The sequence below is a fragment of the Chanos chanos genome, chromosome 9 (genome assembly GCF_902362185.1).
Source record: "Chanos chanos chromosome 9, fChaCha1.1, whole genome shotgun sequence".
NCBI lineage: Eukaryota > Metazoa > Chordata > Actinopteri > Gonorynchiformes > Chanidae > Chanos > Chanos chanos.
In genome coordinates this window covers 1,551,630-1,568,316 of record NC_044503.1, presented here as the reverse complement: position 1 = coordinate 1,568,316, position 16,687 = coordinate 1,551,630, and the positions used below count along the sequence as shown (strand labels likewise).

The 16,687-nt window shown below is 42.1% G+C and overlaps 1 protein-coding gene across 1 annotated transcript; it reads left to right on the top strand.

The window, feature by feature from the left end:
• The first annotated feature begins 1,038 nt into the window (after positions 1-1,038).
• Positions 1,039-14,147, top strand: LOC115820578 (lectin-like). Its single transcript, XM_030784201.1, has 6 exons — positions 1,039-1,135; positions 11,904-11,993; positions 12,263-12,408; positions 12,559-12,699; positions 12,951-13,062; positions 14,080-14,147. Exons 1-6 carry the CDS (start codon positions 1,039-1,041, stop codon positions 14,145-14,147), a joined length of 654 nt encoding a protein of 217 aa, XP_030640061.1.
• Positions 14,148-16,687: the final 2,540 nt, after the last annotated feature.

Sequence of the window (16,687 nt, the reverse complement as noted above, 5' to 3'; positions counted from 1 at the left end):
TGTGACTGTGTGCGTGCGTGCTTGCGTGTGTGTGTGTGTGTGTGTGTGTGTGTGACAGCATGCAAGGCTTCCCGGTGCGCCTCACTGCCCCGTCTGAAAGCCATGTGCACCCCCTGGTCCCAAAACTACCACTCCAGCCCCCGCATCCCTGCATTGCCCCCCCCCCCCTCCAAAATTGCCGCTTCGCCTCTGCCACACACACCAGGAGGAGGGAGACGGGAGGTGGGGGGGGGTGGAGAGAGGGATTATCCTGTTTGGCAGCGGCCGAAGGTGGGGGGGGTGGGGGGGGGATGGGGTTGGGGAGGATTGAGCGGAGAGGGCCACCCACAGAGTGGGCACTGGGGCGTGCAGATTGTGGGGTATACGTGTTTACTGAGCATGGCAGATTCCCTCACGCTCGCCGGATAAACCACACTGTCCCCACGCCTCCTTTCTTAGCCACAGCCAGCACAGATTAACGCCGGCAGACCTCCCTGTCTCACCTCCACTCGCACCTCCTCTCTGCGTCAGGATTCAGAACTCCCTGGGCTCTGAACCCCTCGCTCCTCACTCCTCACTCTTCACTCCTCGCTCCTCACTCCTCGCTCTCCCTCTATAGGGACGGCTGGAATGGCTTTCCCTGTCCTGCTCCTCCAGGAGGTAGAGGAAAGCACAAAAGAGGCTGGGGCCATTGCAAGGTGAACACACGAGGGCAGTGCAGATACTTTGACTCCTGAACTTCACAACAGAAATCACAACACAGAATGAAATCCACACCGAAGTTATTTTTGAATATTGTTTCCACATTTAGCAGATTTAGGAGGTGTGAGATGGACACGGAGCCAGTGATTTGCAGACGTGTATCTGACAGGTTTTATAGTTTTTTGTTTAACATTCCTTTTGTGAGGAGGACACAGAACAGCTCACAGCCTTAACCCGCTGCCAACCTGTGTTCAGTTTGAAATTTGTCTCCTTTCAGATGTCTGTTTGTCTTCAATTTGTTTGTAATAAAATAATTATATCCTAAGTGTCTTCTGAAAAATGAATATTTTTCCAGCAATGCGTTTCCATAACAACCAAATGCTCCGCCTTAAAGAGGAAGCAGAGATGTGGATGGCGGAGAGGATGGGAGGTTGGCAAAGCGACGTTAAACCCAGTATGTGATAAACCTGCCTATGCCCCCTTTACCTTCTCATAATCATACATGCACTTCAAACCGCGGCCTTCAAATGGAGGGATGAAAAAAATAAATGAAATAGTTCACATCACATTTTTTTTTTATTTCATTTTATTTTGAATCTATTCTGTTTGATGTTCTACCTTTGGGAAAAAGAATCCTTTCTAAAGCATTTTCATCAAAATGGTCATGGAGTATGGTTCAATTAAAACAAATAGCAATTAGGTTAAAATTTGACTGAAATGCTTGAGGTTTAAATATGCTTCCCTTTTCTCTTAAAATATATATATATATATATATATATATATATATATATATATATATATATATATATATTATCATGCATGATTTACAATGAGAATTTCATTTCCTGTAAATTACAATTGAATGTCAAAAATGTGGAGGGTTTTTTGTATTGTTGGGGTTTTGACTCTTTATTAAATTGATATGTGAAATACTCAAACAGACACAGGGAGAATATTCTCTGAGGAGTCATATTAGAACAGCTGTGACTCCCGTGGCTGTGACGGGGAGTGCGCAGTGTGATGTGTTGTTAGTACAGTGTGATGTGTTGTTAGTACTGTGTGATGTGTTGTTCGTACTGTGTGATGTGTTGTTAGTACTGTGTGATGTGTTGTTCGTACTGTGCGATGTGTTGTTCGTACTGTGTGATGTGTTGTTCGTACTGTGTGATGTGTTGTTAGTACAGTGTGATGTGTTGTTCGTACTGTGTGATGTGTTGTTAGTACAGTGTGATGTGTTGTTAGTACTGTGTGATGTGTTGTTAGTACAGTGTGATGTGTTGTTCGTACTGTGTGATGTGTTGTTAGTACAGTGTGATGTGTTGTTAGTACTGTGTGATGTGTTGTTAGTACTGTGTGATGTGTTGTTCGTACTGTGTGATGTGTTGTTAGTACTGTGTGATGTGTTGTTCGTACTGTGTGATGTGTTGTTAGTACAGTGTGATGTGTTGTTCGTACTGTGTGATGTGTTGTTAGTACAGTGTGATGTGTTGTTAGTACTGTGTGATGTGTTGTTAGTACAGTGTGATGTGTTGTTAGTACTGTGTGATGTGTTGTTCGTACTGTGTGATGTGTTGTTAGTACAGTGTGATGTGTTGTTAGTACTGTGTGATGTGTTGTTCGTACTGTGTGATGTGTTGTTAGTACTGTGTGATGTGTTGTTCGTACTGTGTGATGTGTTGTTAGTACAGTGTGATGTGTTGTTCGTACTGTGTGATGTGTTGTTAGTACAGTGTGATGTGTTGTTAGTACTGTGTGATGTGTTGTTAGTACAGTGTGATGTGTTGTTAGTACTGTGTGATGTGTTGTTCGTACTGTGTGATGTGTTGTTAGTACAGTGTGATGTGTTGTTAGTACTGTGTGATGTGTTGTTCGTACTGTGTGATGTGTTGTTAGTACAGTGTGATGTGTTGTTAGTACTGTGTGATGTGTTGTTAGTACAGTGTGATGTGTTGTTAGTACTGTGTGATGTGTTGTTAGTACTGTGTGATGTGTTGTTAGTACTGTGTGATGTGTTGTTCGTACTGTGTGATGTGTTGTTAGTACTGTGTGATGTGTTGTTAGTACTGTGTGATGTGTTGTTAGTACAGTGTGATGTGTTGTTAGTACTGTGTGATGTGTTGTTAGTACAGTGTGATGTGTTGTTAGTACTGTGTGATGTGTTGTTCGTACTGTGTGATGTGTTGTTAGTACAGTGTGATGTGTTGTTCGTACTGTGTGATGTGTTGTTAGTACTGTGTGATGTGTTGTTCGTACTGTGTGATGTGTTGTTAGTACAGTGTGATGTGTTGTTAGTACTGTGTGATGTGTTGTTCGTACTGTGTGATGTGTTGTTAGTACAGTGTGATGTGTTGTTAGTACTGTGTGATGTGTTGTTAGTACAGTGTGATGTGTTGTTAGTACTGTGTGATGTGTTGTTAGTACTGTGTGATGTGTTGTTAGTACTGTGTGATGTGTTGTTCGTACTGTGTGATGTGTTGTTAGTACTGTGTGATGTGTTGTTAGTACTGTGTGATGTGTTGTTAGTACAGTGTGATGTGTTGTTAGTACTGTGTGATGTGTTGTTCGTACTGTGTGATGTGTTGTTAGTACAGTGTGATGTGTTGTTAGTACTGTGTGATGTGTTGTTCGTACTGTGTGATGTGTTGTTAGTACAGTGTGATGTGTTGTTCGTACTGTGTGATGTGTTGTTAGTACAGTGTGATGTGTTGTTAGTACTGTGTGATGTGTTGTTAGTACAGTGTGATGTGCTGTTAGTACAGTATGATGTGTTGTTAGTACTGTGTGATGTGTTCTTAGTACTGTGTGATGTGTTGTTAGTACTGTGTGATGTGTTGTTAGTACTGTGTGATGTGTTCTTAGTACTGTGTGATGTGTTGTTAGTACAGTGTGATGTGTTGTTCGTACTGTGTGATGTGTTGTTAGTACTGTGTGATGTGTTGTTCGTACTGTGTGATGTGTTGTTAGTACAGTGTGATGTGTTGTTAGTACTGTGTGATGTGTTGTTCGTACTGTGTGATGTGTTGTTAGTACAGTGTGATGTGTTGTTAGTACTGTGTGATGTGTTGTTCGTACTGTGTGATGTGTTGTTAGTACAGTGTGATGTGTTGTTAGTACTGTGTGATGTGTTGTTAGTACAGTGTGATGTGTTGTTAGTACTGTGTGATGTGTTGTTAGTACTGTGTGATGTGTTGTTAGTACTGTGTGATGTGTTGTTCGTACTGTGTGATGTGTTGTTCGTACTGTGTGATGTGTTGTTAGTACTGTGTGATGTGTTGTTAGTACTGTGTGATGTGTTGTTAGTACTGTGTGATGTGTTGTTAGTACTGTGTGATGTGTTGTTAGTACTGTGTGATGTGTTGTTCGTACTGTGTGATGTGTTGTTAGTACTGTGTGATGTGTTGTTAGTACAGTGTGATGTGTTGTTAGTACTGTGTGATGTGTTGTTAGTACTGTGTGATGTGTTGTTAGTACTGTGTGATGTGTTGTTCGTACTGTGTGATGTGTTGTTCGTACTGTGTGATGTGTTGTTAGTACTGTGTGATGTGTTGTTAGTACTGTGTGATGTGTTGTTAGTACAGTGTGATGTGTTGTTAGTACTGTGTGATGTGTTGTTCGTACTGTGTGATGTGTTGTTAGTACAGTGTGATGTGTTGTTAGTACTGTGTGATGTGTTGTTCATACTGTGTGATGTGTTCTTAGTACTGTGTGATGTGTTCTTAGTACTGTGTGATGTGTTGTTAGTACTGTGTGATGTGTTGTTAGTACTGTGTGATGTGTTGTTAGTACTGTGTGATGTGTTGTTAGTGCTGTGTTATGTGTTGTTAGTACAGTGTGATGTGTTGTTAGTACTGTGTTATGTGTTGTTAGTACAGTGTGATGTGTTGTTAGTACTGTGTGATGTGTTGTTAGTACTGTGTGATGTGTTGTTAGTACAGTGTGATGTGTTGTTCGTACTGTGTGATGTGCTGTTAGTACAGTGTGTTAGTACAGTGTGATGTGTTGTTAGTACTGTGTGTTAGTACAGTGTGATGTGTTGTTAGTACAGTGTGATGTGTTGTTAGTACAGTGTGATGTGTTGTTAGTACTGTGTTATGTGTTGTTAGTACTGTGTGATGTGTTGTTAGTGCTGTGTTATGTGTTGTTAGTACAGTGTGATGTGTTGTTAGTACTGTGTTATGTGTTGTTAGTACAGTGTGATGTGTTGTTAGTACTGTGTGATGTGTTGTTAGTACTGTGTGATGTGTTGTTAGTACAGTGTGATGTGTTGTTCGTACTGTGTGATGTGCTGTTAGTACAGTGTGTTAGTACAGTGTGATGTGTTGTTAGTACTGTGTGTTAGTACAGTGTGATGTGTTGTTAGTACAGTGTGATGTGTTGTTAGTACTGTGTGATGTGTTGTTCATACTGTGTGATGTGTTGTTAGTACTGTGTGATGTGTTGTTCGTACTGTGCGATGTGTTGTTAGTACTGTGTGATGTGTTGTTCGTACTGTGTGATGTGTTGTTAGTACAGTGTGATGTGCTGTTAGTGCAGTTTGATGTGTTGTTCGTACTGTGTGATGTGTTGTTAGTACAGTGTGACAGAGAAGGAGAGGTTTCATAACCACAGCAGTTCTTACTGAACACAGAAGAGCAGCAGCTAAACTCACCAGTCTTTACGCCGGTTTTTTATTTCGTCACTGAAGACGTTCAGATCTGATTTGCGTCGACTGCGGTCACAGTGCTGGCTTGTAGGTATGTACAGATGAAGAAGGAGAGATTATTAAATCGTTTATAGGGTATGTCTGCATTGTGGTGATAAAGACTATTTTAATAAAACCTGATAATAATAATCCTGAAGATTCTGATCCTGCATTCTGGAAAAGTCTATCACATCACTTAAGTCTACGTTACCACGACACCTGCTCAGTGTGTCATGGTAAATCCATCACTTTGGACCAAATCCACAATCTTAGAGAATTCTCCAGCTCAAGTGATAGACTGTACTCTGAAAAGAAAGTGATGTCTGATTCAGTGGTGGGTTAGGGTTAAGGTGATTCTTAACCACACTGCCCTTGTGTTCTGGGCCTTCTCTTTTCAAGGACTGAGAGTCTCCACAGTGCAGTCTACATTCTCCCTCTGCAAGGTTACTAGACTATTTCTGATCAACAACGAATAAATTAAGTAAATACTATATTCCAATATAAACAGCGTATAAAAATAAATACTTTAAGTCATGTAAAGTACACAGGTTAAACAAAATATATATTTTCCACTCAGTTGAGTTTTGGTCGTGAACTGTTTCAAGTTTTTAAAATGATTTATTTATTTATTTATTTTGACAGGCTTAGGGGTTTTCACAAGCAGCTCTATAGACAGACTTTGCCTGAGATGGACAAGTTCAAGGATGGAAGGATGAAAAGAATGGAGGCAGGGAGAAAGAGGGAGGGAGGGAGGGAGGGAGGGAGGGAGGAAGGGAGGGATAGGTGACATGAGAAAGTAAGAGTGAAAAGTTGGGAGTGTAGTTTGTCATGCTAAGCGTCGTGGAGCTGCTGAACACAAACGGGGAGCAGAGAGTTCACAGGACCCCAGTCTTTTCTCATGCAAAAACCCCTTCAGTCTCCTCCAGCCGTCAATCAAACACATACATGTTTATAAATGACCTTACCCACAATGCACCGGGGGCCTTCACCGCCACCCACACACACACTCAGACACAAACACACACATGCACACACACACATACACGCACGGCAAGGGAGCTGGTGTGTCTGTGCATGTGTGTGAGTGTGTTTCTGTGTGTTCGTGTCTGTGCATGTGTGTGAGTGTGTTTCTGTGTGTTTGTGTCTGAGCATGTGTGTGTCTGAGTGTGTGTAGGTCGTTTGAGATGGAGTGGACAGAGAGACATTATCAGTACATTTTTGGGACTGTCAGAATTTGACTCAAGTCTCATTTGCCTTCAGAGAACAGTCTGTGGACTGTTATTATCTTCTGCAGTGTCCACACACAGACAGTACAGTTAACCAAATCATGGATGTTACGCTCTTGTATTTCCCAATAGACCCAAACAGATGGCTAATTTTTTTCATTTATAAACATTTTAACATTTATCCACAATGCTGACACATGTTGTGATGAACATGCATTGTAAACAGTGTACATGAGGAGTCTGTCCTCTCTGTCTTAATGTTCAAACGTCAGTGTGTACTTTCGTTTATATTTTTTTTAAAAATGAGCGCTCCAGACACGCCGGTAATTATTGCAGAATCCGATAATGAAAAAAAATCACTTGAGTGTTGGGGGTTGTGTTTGAGCATTAGGGGAGTGTGTTTGAGTGAGTGTTGCGGGGTTGTGTTTGAGTGTTTGGGGTTGTGTTTGAGTGTTTGGGGTTGTGTTTGAGTGTTGAGGGGTTGTGTTTGAGCATTAGGGGGGTGTGTTTGAGTGAGTGTTGGGGGGTTGTGTTTGAGCATTAGGGGGGTGTGTTTGAGTGTTGGGGGTTGTGTTTGAGTGCTGGGGGGTTGTGTTTGAGCATTAGGGGGGTGTGTTTGAGTGTTCAGGGGTTGTGTTTGAGCATTAGGGGGGTGTGTTTGAGTGAGTGTTGGGGGGTTGTGTTTGAGCATTAGGGGGGTGTGTTTGAGCGTTGGGGGGTTGTGTTTGAGTGCTGGGGGGTTGTGTTTGAGCATTAGGGGGGTGTGTTTGAGTGAGTGTTGGGGGGTTGTGTTTGAGCATTAGGGGGGTGTGTTTGAGTGTTGGGGGGTTGTGTTTGAGTGCTGGGGGGTTGTGTTTGAGCATTAGGGGGTTATGTTTGAGTGTTGGGGGGTTGTGTTTGAGTGTTGAGGGGTTGTGTTTGAGTGTTGGGGGGTTGTGTTTGAGTGTTGAGGGGTTGTGTTTGAGCATTAGGGGGGTTGTGTTTGAGCATTAGGGGGGGGTGTTTGAGTGTTGGGGGGTTGTGTTTGAGCATTAGAGGGGTGTGTTTGAGTGTTGAGGGGTTGTGTTTGAGTGAGTGTTGAGGGGTTGTGTTTGAGCATTAGGGGGTTGTGTTTGAGTGTTCAGGGGTTGTGTTTGAGCATTAGGGGGGTTGTGTTTGAGCATTAGGGGGGTGTGTTTGAGTGTTGGGGGGTTGTGTTTGAGTGTTGGGGGGTTGTGTTTGAGTGTTGGGGGTTGTGTTTGAGCATTAGGGGGTTGTGTTTGAGTGTTGGGGGGGTGTGTTTGAGTGTTGAGGGGTTGTGTTTGAGTGCTGGGGGGTTGTGTTTGAGCATTAGGGTGTGTGTTTGAGTGTTGGGGGGTTGTGTTTGAGCATTAGGGGGTTTGTGTTTGAGTGTTGGGGGGTTGTGTTTGAGTGTTGGGGGGTTGTGTTTGAGTGTTGGGGGGTTGTGTTTGAGTGTTGAGGGGTTGTGTTTGAGTGTTGGGGGGTGTGTTTGAGTGTTGGGGGTTTGTGTTTGAGTGTTGGGGGGTTGTGTTTGAGTGTTGGGGGGTGTGTTTGAACATTAGGGGGTTTGTGTTTGAGTGTTGGGGGGTTGTGTTTGAGTGTTGGGGGGTTGTGTTTGAGTGTTGGGGGTTGTGTTTGAGCATTAGGGGGGTGTGTCTGAGTGTCGGGGGGTTGTGTTTGAGTGCTGGGGGGTTGTGTTTGAGTGTTGGGGGGTGTGTTTGAGTGCTGGGGGGTGTGTTTGAGTGTTGAGGGGTTGTGTTTGAGTGCTGGGGGGTTGTGTTTGAGTGCTGGGGGGTTGTGTTTGAGTGCCGGGGGGGAGCTAAACGTGAATAAATGACGTGAATAAATGATCTGTATAAACAGGGTTTTTTGCGGGACGTTTTGGTCATGTCTCTGCTTGACTGTTTCATCTTCCCTTATCGGATGTTCTCATGCTTTTTTGCTTGTCAGGTTTAAAGGACCTGTTGAAATGTGGGTCATGTGACAGTGAGCGTTTTAATGTGACCGTGAGCGTTTTAATGTGACCGTGAGCGTTTTAATGTGCTTGTGTTTATGGAAACAGCGACTGGAATGGACGCTTGTGAAGCTGCCTGTAACTGTCACACTGACTATACAGCCTCACATTACCCAGAATTCCCTTAGCAGTACCAGGCAGCAGCCTGTGCCATACTGCCATGTTTCCCCTCCAAACACTGCAAAAGCCAGAGGACTGGAATTATAATGAAGTTTTCTTTCTCTCTCTCTTTCTTTACTTGAATTTTCCTGTTTCTGACATCCAGATGATAATCTCGCTCTGTGCAGGTGTGTTTTGGAAGGAAACAGACATTAGAGTATAATAGACTGATAATCTGAGATGTTTTTGACATTGTACCTGTCAATCTGTGGGAATGCGGCCTGTGTGTGTGTGTGTGTGTGTGTGTAAACAACTGTTGTTGTTTTTATTATCACTAACAATACAAGTGCATGAGACAGGATTACACAGCCTTACACAGAATGCCCCGGTGACGGTAGGCCTCGTTTTCTCTACGAGACGCCTGAGTAATCAGGAGAGAAGACTACAGACGGAAGAGCATTACAGCGTTTACGGACGAGTGTCTTTCCAGAGCCGCATTCAGATCTCACTCATTAAAACTTCTCTTCTCTCCCTCCCTTCTTCCACAGTGACCCCCTCACCTTTCCCACACGTCCAGCTGATGGGTGGATGGAGAGAGAGAGAGAGAGAGAGAGAGAGAGAGAGAGAGAGAGAGACAAGTGAGAGAGAGAGAGACAAGTGAGAGGCCTTTGTTTGCTGTATTCCAGGAACCCTTAGTAAATTATTCATGCTTCATTTGAATACATGCAAATGAGATTCTCTCTCTCTCTGTGTCCTGGCCTGGCACTGTTCCAGGTGCCCACAACAGTCCCTTCCTCTTCTACAAATCTGTCTCTGGGGACTTTTGTTATGGTGCATGGCTGCGGTTTCACAGGAAGGAAAGCCTAGAAAGTTTTCATTCTCTCTCTCTCTGTCTCTCTCTCTCTCTCTCATTCATGAGCAGGCTACGGGAGGCACAGTGTTTGGTCTCCGTCTGGCTGGACAGTGAAGAAACACACCTCATCTCACACTCACTGCTCTAATTAATGGAAACGGTCAGAGCGAAGGGTGATAAAGTCACCATCTCTCAACCGTGCCCTCACAATCAGCTCAAACACTCAAATTCACAGCGCGCGCCCCCCCGCGGCGCTAAAGCCCGTTACAGCGCGAAACTACACGGCCTCATGTGACTGCTGAAATAACACAATGATTCCTTGTGTACGGTGAAAATTCGCTTACAATATCTTTTACTAATTAATTTGCCTGTTTAAAAACCATGGTTGTTTGTAAAATTACGTGTTGTGTTGTGACCATGAAAAGATCTAGCTTTGTTACGGAAGGAGAAACAAGTTTTAGGCACTAGATGCTAAACAAATGAAACTCAAATCGCAGATATAAAATGTTTAAACGTGATCACTTTGTTCTCTTTTTCCTTTCCTCCTTTCTTTCTTTGTTTTACGTAAATTTATTTAAATTTCTTTTTCAGTCAAAGTTTTACTGATTTTTTAATGAGTACTGTTTAGGCTGCATATCTCTGCATAAGACAAAGGAAATGAACTGAATGAGCTATTGTCCCCAGTAAAAATCGAACACTGCTGTCAAAGTGAAGTTTTGGACGGGCCATACCTTCAAAATACAACCGTTGCCCCCTAGTGGTTTAAATTACTTACAGAATTAATTGATATAAAGAAAAATTACTCTTACCTATTAGAAACTGTAGATCCCTCCCTCGAAATAAAACCAAATTTCAAATCGGCAACTGAACTTCTTGCTTCCTCACAGACTGTTTGATTGTTAAATTGGGTTTTGCTGTTTTATGTTGTCTTAGTCGCGCTCACGTTTTGAATAACTTAGGTCTTGGCTCCATCTAGTGGCATAATAATGAATGGCCGATGCAAGCACTGACGCACCCATTTAGCCCGACTGAGTTTTTGGAAAAAGGAAATAGGAATATCCTTGCTGTACGAGAGCTAAACTGTTACAGACACCGAGCAATAATAAAGTCTATCTGAGAACAAAATTAATACAAGGAGAGAAATTAATTTGAGTCTAACCCATTGTCCTGGCGTTGTAGAACATATCGCGCTCTTGCTGAATCCAGTCCAAATCACTCCATGTTTTCCTTCAAGCCAACTGGGACTGTTCTTTTTTTGTTTTATCAGAGATGTATTCATTGTGGACAGTTAGATCAGAAACGGGGCGGTGTAGTTTGCAATCTGCGTCAGTAGAGGACTTCATTCTATGTGTTCTCGTAGCTTATGTAGTGATATACACTGCATGTTCATATGGACGCAAATTTCAGTAGGCTATATATGGTGTTGAATAGTAATGTGTAGTCCTACTGATGTAAAACTTACAGATAGGCGCTAAAATGACCTGTTTTATATAGCCCAGACTTTATCTACGCTGTCTAATGTACTTAAATAGGTGGAAGTACTGAGCAAGTGGAAGTGCTGTATGCGGTACAGAACAGTACGGTCTGAGAACACGGGTTTATTAAAGACAGTGAGTGAAGTTGAAGTCTGAGGAGGCAGTCTTGAGCGACTGTGGTTTTCAGAATAGCGTGAAACACTGAGCTTCACGTGAACTTATTTTCCGTTTTACACTCGTCTTCACCTCTACATCACTGAAACCAGCGGCATGATTGTTCAGTTCAAATAAAGCGTGAAAGGGGGAGGGGGTGAGAAAACGGTTCGGCATAAAATGCGTGAGATCTGCACGAATATGATCTGAAAATCAAGCTGTGAAGCAGCTCGCACTTCCTTTAAAAACTGGTAAGTTGACGCGTTTGAAATTAATGATAACTTTTTTTCTTCTTCCATTTTTGCGCTGTTAAACTATAACAAAAAATCGTGGACCGCATAATGAGAACTGATTTAAAATCAACTGAATTGAACTGATTGATTGTTTGATTGATTTTTAATAGACTCTATGGAGCTAATCAGCACTGTTGAGCATTTGAAACGAGTCATCTATTACATTCATCTGTTAGTTGATATAGGCTACAGATTTATCTCTCGGCCTACTGCGCTGTGTCATGCGAAGAAAAATGATTTGATTTGAAAAACGAAAGGACTGGAGATGAACGAGATTGGCCATCATCAATTTTTTTTTTTTTTTTTAAAAAGTGGACACCGCTAAAAATTTAGCGCTAATGATTAAATGAGGATACAAAAACACAGCTCACCTAAAGGTCTATGAACTGCTGTGATATGTGACCTGTGACTCTGCCCTGTTGTGCCAGAGGAGAAGAGAGGAGTGAGAATGAACTTTACCAGCCTGTTAATGACCTGTCTGCTGTTTGGGAGCAGTGTGTCTTGGTCCTTTAAGAGAGGTACTATTACAACATTATATCATTATTGACATGCAGCACACAGCGTCACTTAATATAGCTTTATCATATCTCTTTGCACTTTGGTCTTCACACAGTCCTTTCATTGTCCTACCTGTCAAATTATCTTGGAATAAGCTAACAGTGTAAAGAAAGCCAGAGAAGCGGTAACTGAGCAAATCAGACATTATGCCGAGTAAAGTGACACAGTTCAGTCTTTTGAATGTCGTTATCACAGATAAATAAAACATTGCAATTTGGTCCCTTTGAAGGGGCTGTAGACCACACTCACCACGTGAGACGCTGTTCCGTGAAAATGCCCAGCTCGTGTGATGTGAAGAATTATGAACACTGGTACAAAGTGGGCAACTCCTGCGTCATGTATTTCAACGAATCGCTCAACTTTACCGACGCTGAGGTAATTCATGTCATATTTCAGAGTGTAGTCATACAGTAATTCATGGTTTGAAGAGACCAGATTTGTCTTTAATAAGTCATATTGAATATGGAATGTCTTGAGGTGACCTGAGTGACCAGTGTGTCCTCACGCTTCGCTCTCTTTCCACAGTTCCGCTGCAGGAACGCGGCACCTGGTGGTCACCTGGTGTCCGTGCACAGCAGTCAGGCCAATAATGATCTAAACTGTATCGTGCTCAAGTACAACAAAAAGTCTCCTCGCATCTGGTTGGGCGGCTTTGAGTTTTTTACTGTCAGTAAGAAAAGTCCAAGAAAATGAAGATTATATATATATTTTTTTTTTCATTCTGATTAATTAATGGTTTGTAGCAAAAGTGTGACATAATGATATTCTCTCTCTCTCTCTCTCTCTCTCTCTCTCTGTCTCTCTCTCTTTGTCTGTCTCTCTCTCTCTCTCTCTCTCTCTGTCTTTCTCTTTCTCTTTCTCTTTCTCTCTCTCTCTCTCTCTCTGTCTCTCGCTCTGTCTTTCTCTCTGTCTTTCAGTCTCGTAAGTGGATCTGGATTGATGACTCTAACTGGGACTTTCAGGCCTGGGTTCCAGGAGAGCCCAACAATCACTTCAACAAAGAGGACTGTCTGGAAATGAACTGGAAAGGTAAAAAGAGGGGGGGGGGTGTTGGGAAATGCAGTTGTGATTGAATAGGAGGATGAACGGGTGGAGAATCAGAGAGATGTTAGGTGAGGGAAAGAGAGGAACAGTGAAAGAGGGGAGAGAAATAAACTCTGTGCTCTGACACATAAATAAACTTTATTATTATTTCACTGTTACATTACTACTGAAGTCACTTGGCCAGTGAAACTGACTGTCGTTACTCTTGTAGCCACAGCAGTGAAACGGGCAGAAACACACTCATGTAACCACAAGAACACAGAGTTAGTAGTGGGCGAAGAAGAGCCGCATTTGTAGTCAAAATGCAACACTCAGTGCATCACTTTCTCACCTAAAACACAATGCAGACCAGACAACACGGGGGCACACCTACTCACCCACTCACACCTCACCAAACTAAAGCCACTGTGCTTGTTTTTTAAACGCATACAGGCACGCACACACACACACACACACACACACACACACACACGCTCACCCCTGGAAAGCCATTCATCTCTAGCCTGTCACTGGTTCTAGCAGATACACATGCTTTATCCACACAATCATTTATTTCAATTTAGTCAAAACCAGTTTGCTCAGAATTGTGTAAAAGTTTGTCACCTGATGATGGGGAGTTTTATCCTGTGTCACAGGTTTAAATATGAAAGACTGTCAAACCCATCAATCGTAAATCCAATTAAAACAAGCTGCTATATGAGTGAATAATAGTCATCATGTGACTGTATGTCCTTTGTATTCACTGAAACCCACCATTATATTCATTATTAGTAGTGAGTGCATCTACATACCTGTACAAGTTCCACAGTTACACTGGTTTTCCTCTGAATGTGAGCTGAATGTGAGTGTAAGACAGACGAGACATGAACAAATGATAAACAGGAAGGAAGAAACATTTTACCGACAGGAACCTAAGACAAGGCAAAAACAAGGTAATCTTTTTCCAGGGCATTAACAAGATCAGTCTTGTTTATAATGTTTGTCTCTCTCTCTCTCTTTCAGAGAATGGCAAGTGGAATGATGATTGGTGTCCTAAAAAGAAGAACTTCGTTTGTTCTTTTACCAACTAAAGGACAAAGTAACCCCACTTTCCTTTTCCACGATCTTTAAAAGTCATTCTTCTCATATTACTGGATGCATTTTTCAAAGCAAATGCAAAAATTAAAAAAAATTTGAAATAAAAAAATTGAAATAAACATGTTTAGCAATGAGGAGTTGAGGAAAATGAATCTGTGTTCTCTTGCGTGGATCAGAAAATGAAAACAGCGTTCCAGCTCTCTTCTCTCCCTTCAAACACAGCACAGACAGATCACACATTCTTTACATGCGTATGTGTTCAGGACACTTGAGTGAATTCGCAGGCATTTTGAAAATAACATTTTAGGGCAGTAGTGGCTTTAAACAGCGGTGGACCGATATCTGAACAAAAGGAAAATCTGTGTGTGTGTTCTGTTTTTAACCTCTTCTCACGCTCCTTTTAAACTGGCTTACGTTTCACTAACTTGAAGAAACAGGGTAAACTGCACACATGCAGAGGACTGGGGCATTAGATACTAACTCAGAGGGTAAGGTGTGAATCTGTTGATGGGCTGCACGCCAGAAAAAGAAGCCTTTTATTGGTCAATGGTAAATATTAAAGAATGTGGTATTAAAAATTACACTGTACTTGAAACGACATGACTGATAAGGAAACGTTAAGTGTTCAAGAGTTAATGAACAAACGTATTTGGAATTAACCAGATAGGTGAAGGATAATTAAATGCCGTGTGACATTCTACATGTCGTTCTTTATCCACTGACAAATGTTAAACTACAGACACTGAAGATAATAAAGCAACTCAAATATAAATATATAGGCTGCCATAAACAGGATATTTAAGAAATGTACTGTAATAGCTTGCTACGGGGAAACACCGAATTAAACTAGGAGGGCTGGCGTCTTTTTACTGATTATTATTCTTAATTAAGAGAATTCTTAATCGTTTTTGGTATGAATCTTAATGATGATGAACATTATAGGGGCAAGAGCAAACATCAGTCAACCCTCAAATACAGCATATCTCCATCACTCTCAGATTCACAGTCTCTTACGATTGCTTACACACTGAAATTAAACATAACACGCAGTCAGTGAAACCTGACACTCAAGGAGCAAAACCTCAGTCCAGATCTGCACAACTATAAGCACATTCTCAGCCTCACACTTTCTGCAAAACACTAAACACACTCCTCTGCATTAGACACAGAAATCTAACATCATGACACTTCTTTGCCATTTCAAGATACTCAAAATACCACACTTATGAACCTATTGATCAAACACGGTCATCAGGTGTACAGACACTTAGGTGCTTAATTGTAAGCTCACTAATCAGGCATAAGCACTATAAAAAGGCAACAGGTGAGTTTACCTGTCTTCAACAAAAATGGAACATTGGCCACAGAGCTATTTTGAGTGCCCCAGGCCAATGTGGTAGTAACATCACAATGTGCACTGCAATCATGCAGAATGGGTCCTCCACCACCATGCCAACATATCTGTCCGCCGATCTGCACTGGTCCAAAACTGGTTTCATCAGCATCCATAATTTTCACTCCAATACCTCCCACCATACCCTCCCTTCCTTAACCCCATTGAGGAGCTTTTTTCAGCATGGCGGTGGAAGGTTTACGATCTCCAGCCCTCTGTCAGGATACCCCTCATTCAAGCCATGGAGGAGGCCTGTGACCTGTGACCAAATTGATGCAGGATCCGTGCAAGGATGGATTCACCATTCAAGAAGACTCTTCCCTCACTGTCTTGCGAGAGAGGACATAGCCTGTGATGTGGACGAAGTGCTCTGGCCTGATCCAGCCTGGCAAAGAGATGATGCTCAGATGCTCTTTCTTTCTTTCTTTCTTTCTTTCTTTCTTTCTTTCTTTCTTTCATTCTTTCTTTCTTTCTTTCTTTTGTAATTCAAGCTTTCTTTTTTGTTTCCACAAATGTTTTTGCTGCATTTACAGTTTTTCTGTATTGCTAAAATACTAAACTCCATTCTCTAAACCAAATGCTCAGTGGTCTGAACCAATTTATTGAATCGATTGCTCTTTTGGCAAAACCAACAACAGTTTTCACCCAGTCAGATACAATTTACAGATCTCATTTATTCTTTTTGCAAAACTCTGAATACATTCTCACTCACTATCACACATTTATGATGCATAATGGTAACTATGGGGGGCAGAAGTTAAACACAATTACAGCACAGATGTCACAGCTTACACACAACAACTCAAAACTGTTCACACTCGTTGCTGTCAGTATCTGCACTTGGACTGTCACTCTGTGGCCTCCTGCTGGTCATTCAGTGTTTTTGTTTTTCCATGTGCTTTTGTTTGTTTTGGTTTTCCTTGTCACTCTGACCCCGCCCTCACTTGTGTTCTACTTCCTGTCATTGTCTGTTTCCCGCCTTCTGAGTTCACCTGTTTCTCATTTTGTTTGGATTACTCTGTCTATTTATACCTTCCTTTGCTAGTCCCTGTTGACAGATTGTCCCAGCCTCTTGTCTGAGTCTGTCTAGACTGATAGCCTGTTTTTGATTTTCTGCCTGTTGGAATCCAGCCTGTGTCT

What these genes read in the sequence shown, in the direction of transcription:
- LOC115820578 (XM_030784201.1), top strand. Translation starts at nt 1,039, where the DNA reads ATGCGTTTCCATAACAACCAAATGCTCCGCCTTAAAGAGGAAGCAGAG. An exon ending in GCGGCTTTGAGTTTTTTACT is followed by an intron (nt 12,700 to 12,950) that starts GTCAGTAAGAAA and finishes TCTGTCTTTCAG; the next exon opens with TCTCGTAAGTGGATCTGGAT. An exon ending in TCTGGAAATGAACTGGAAAG is followed by an intron (nt 13,063 to 14,079) that starts GTAAAAAGAGGG and finishes TCTCTCTTTCAG; the next exon opens with AGAATGGCAAGTGGAATGAT.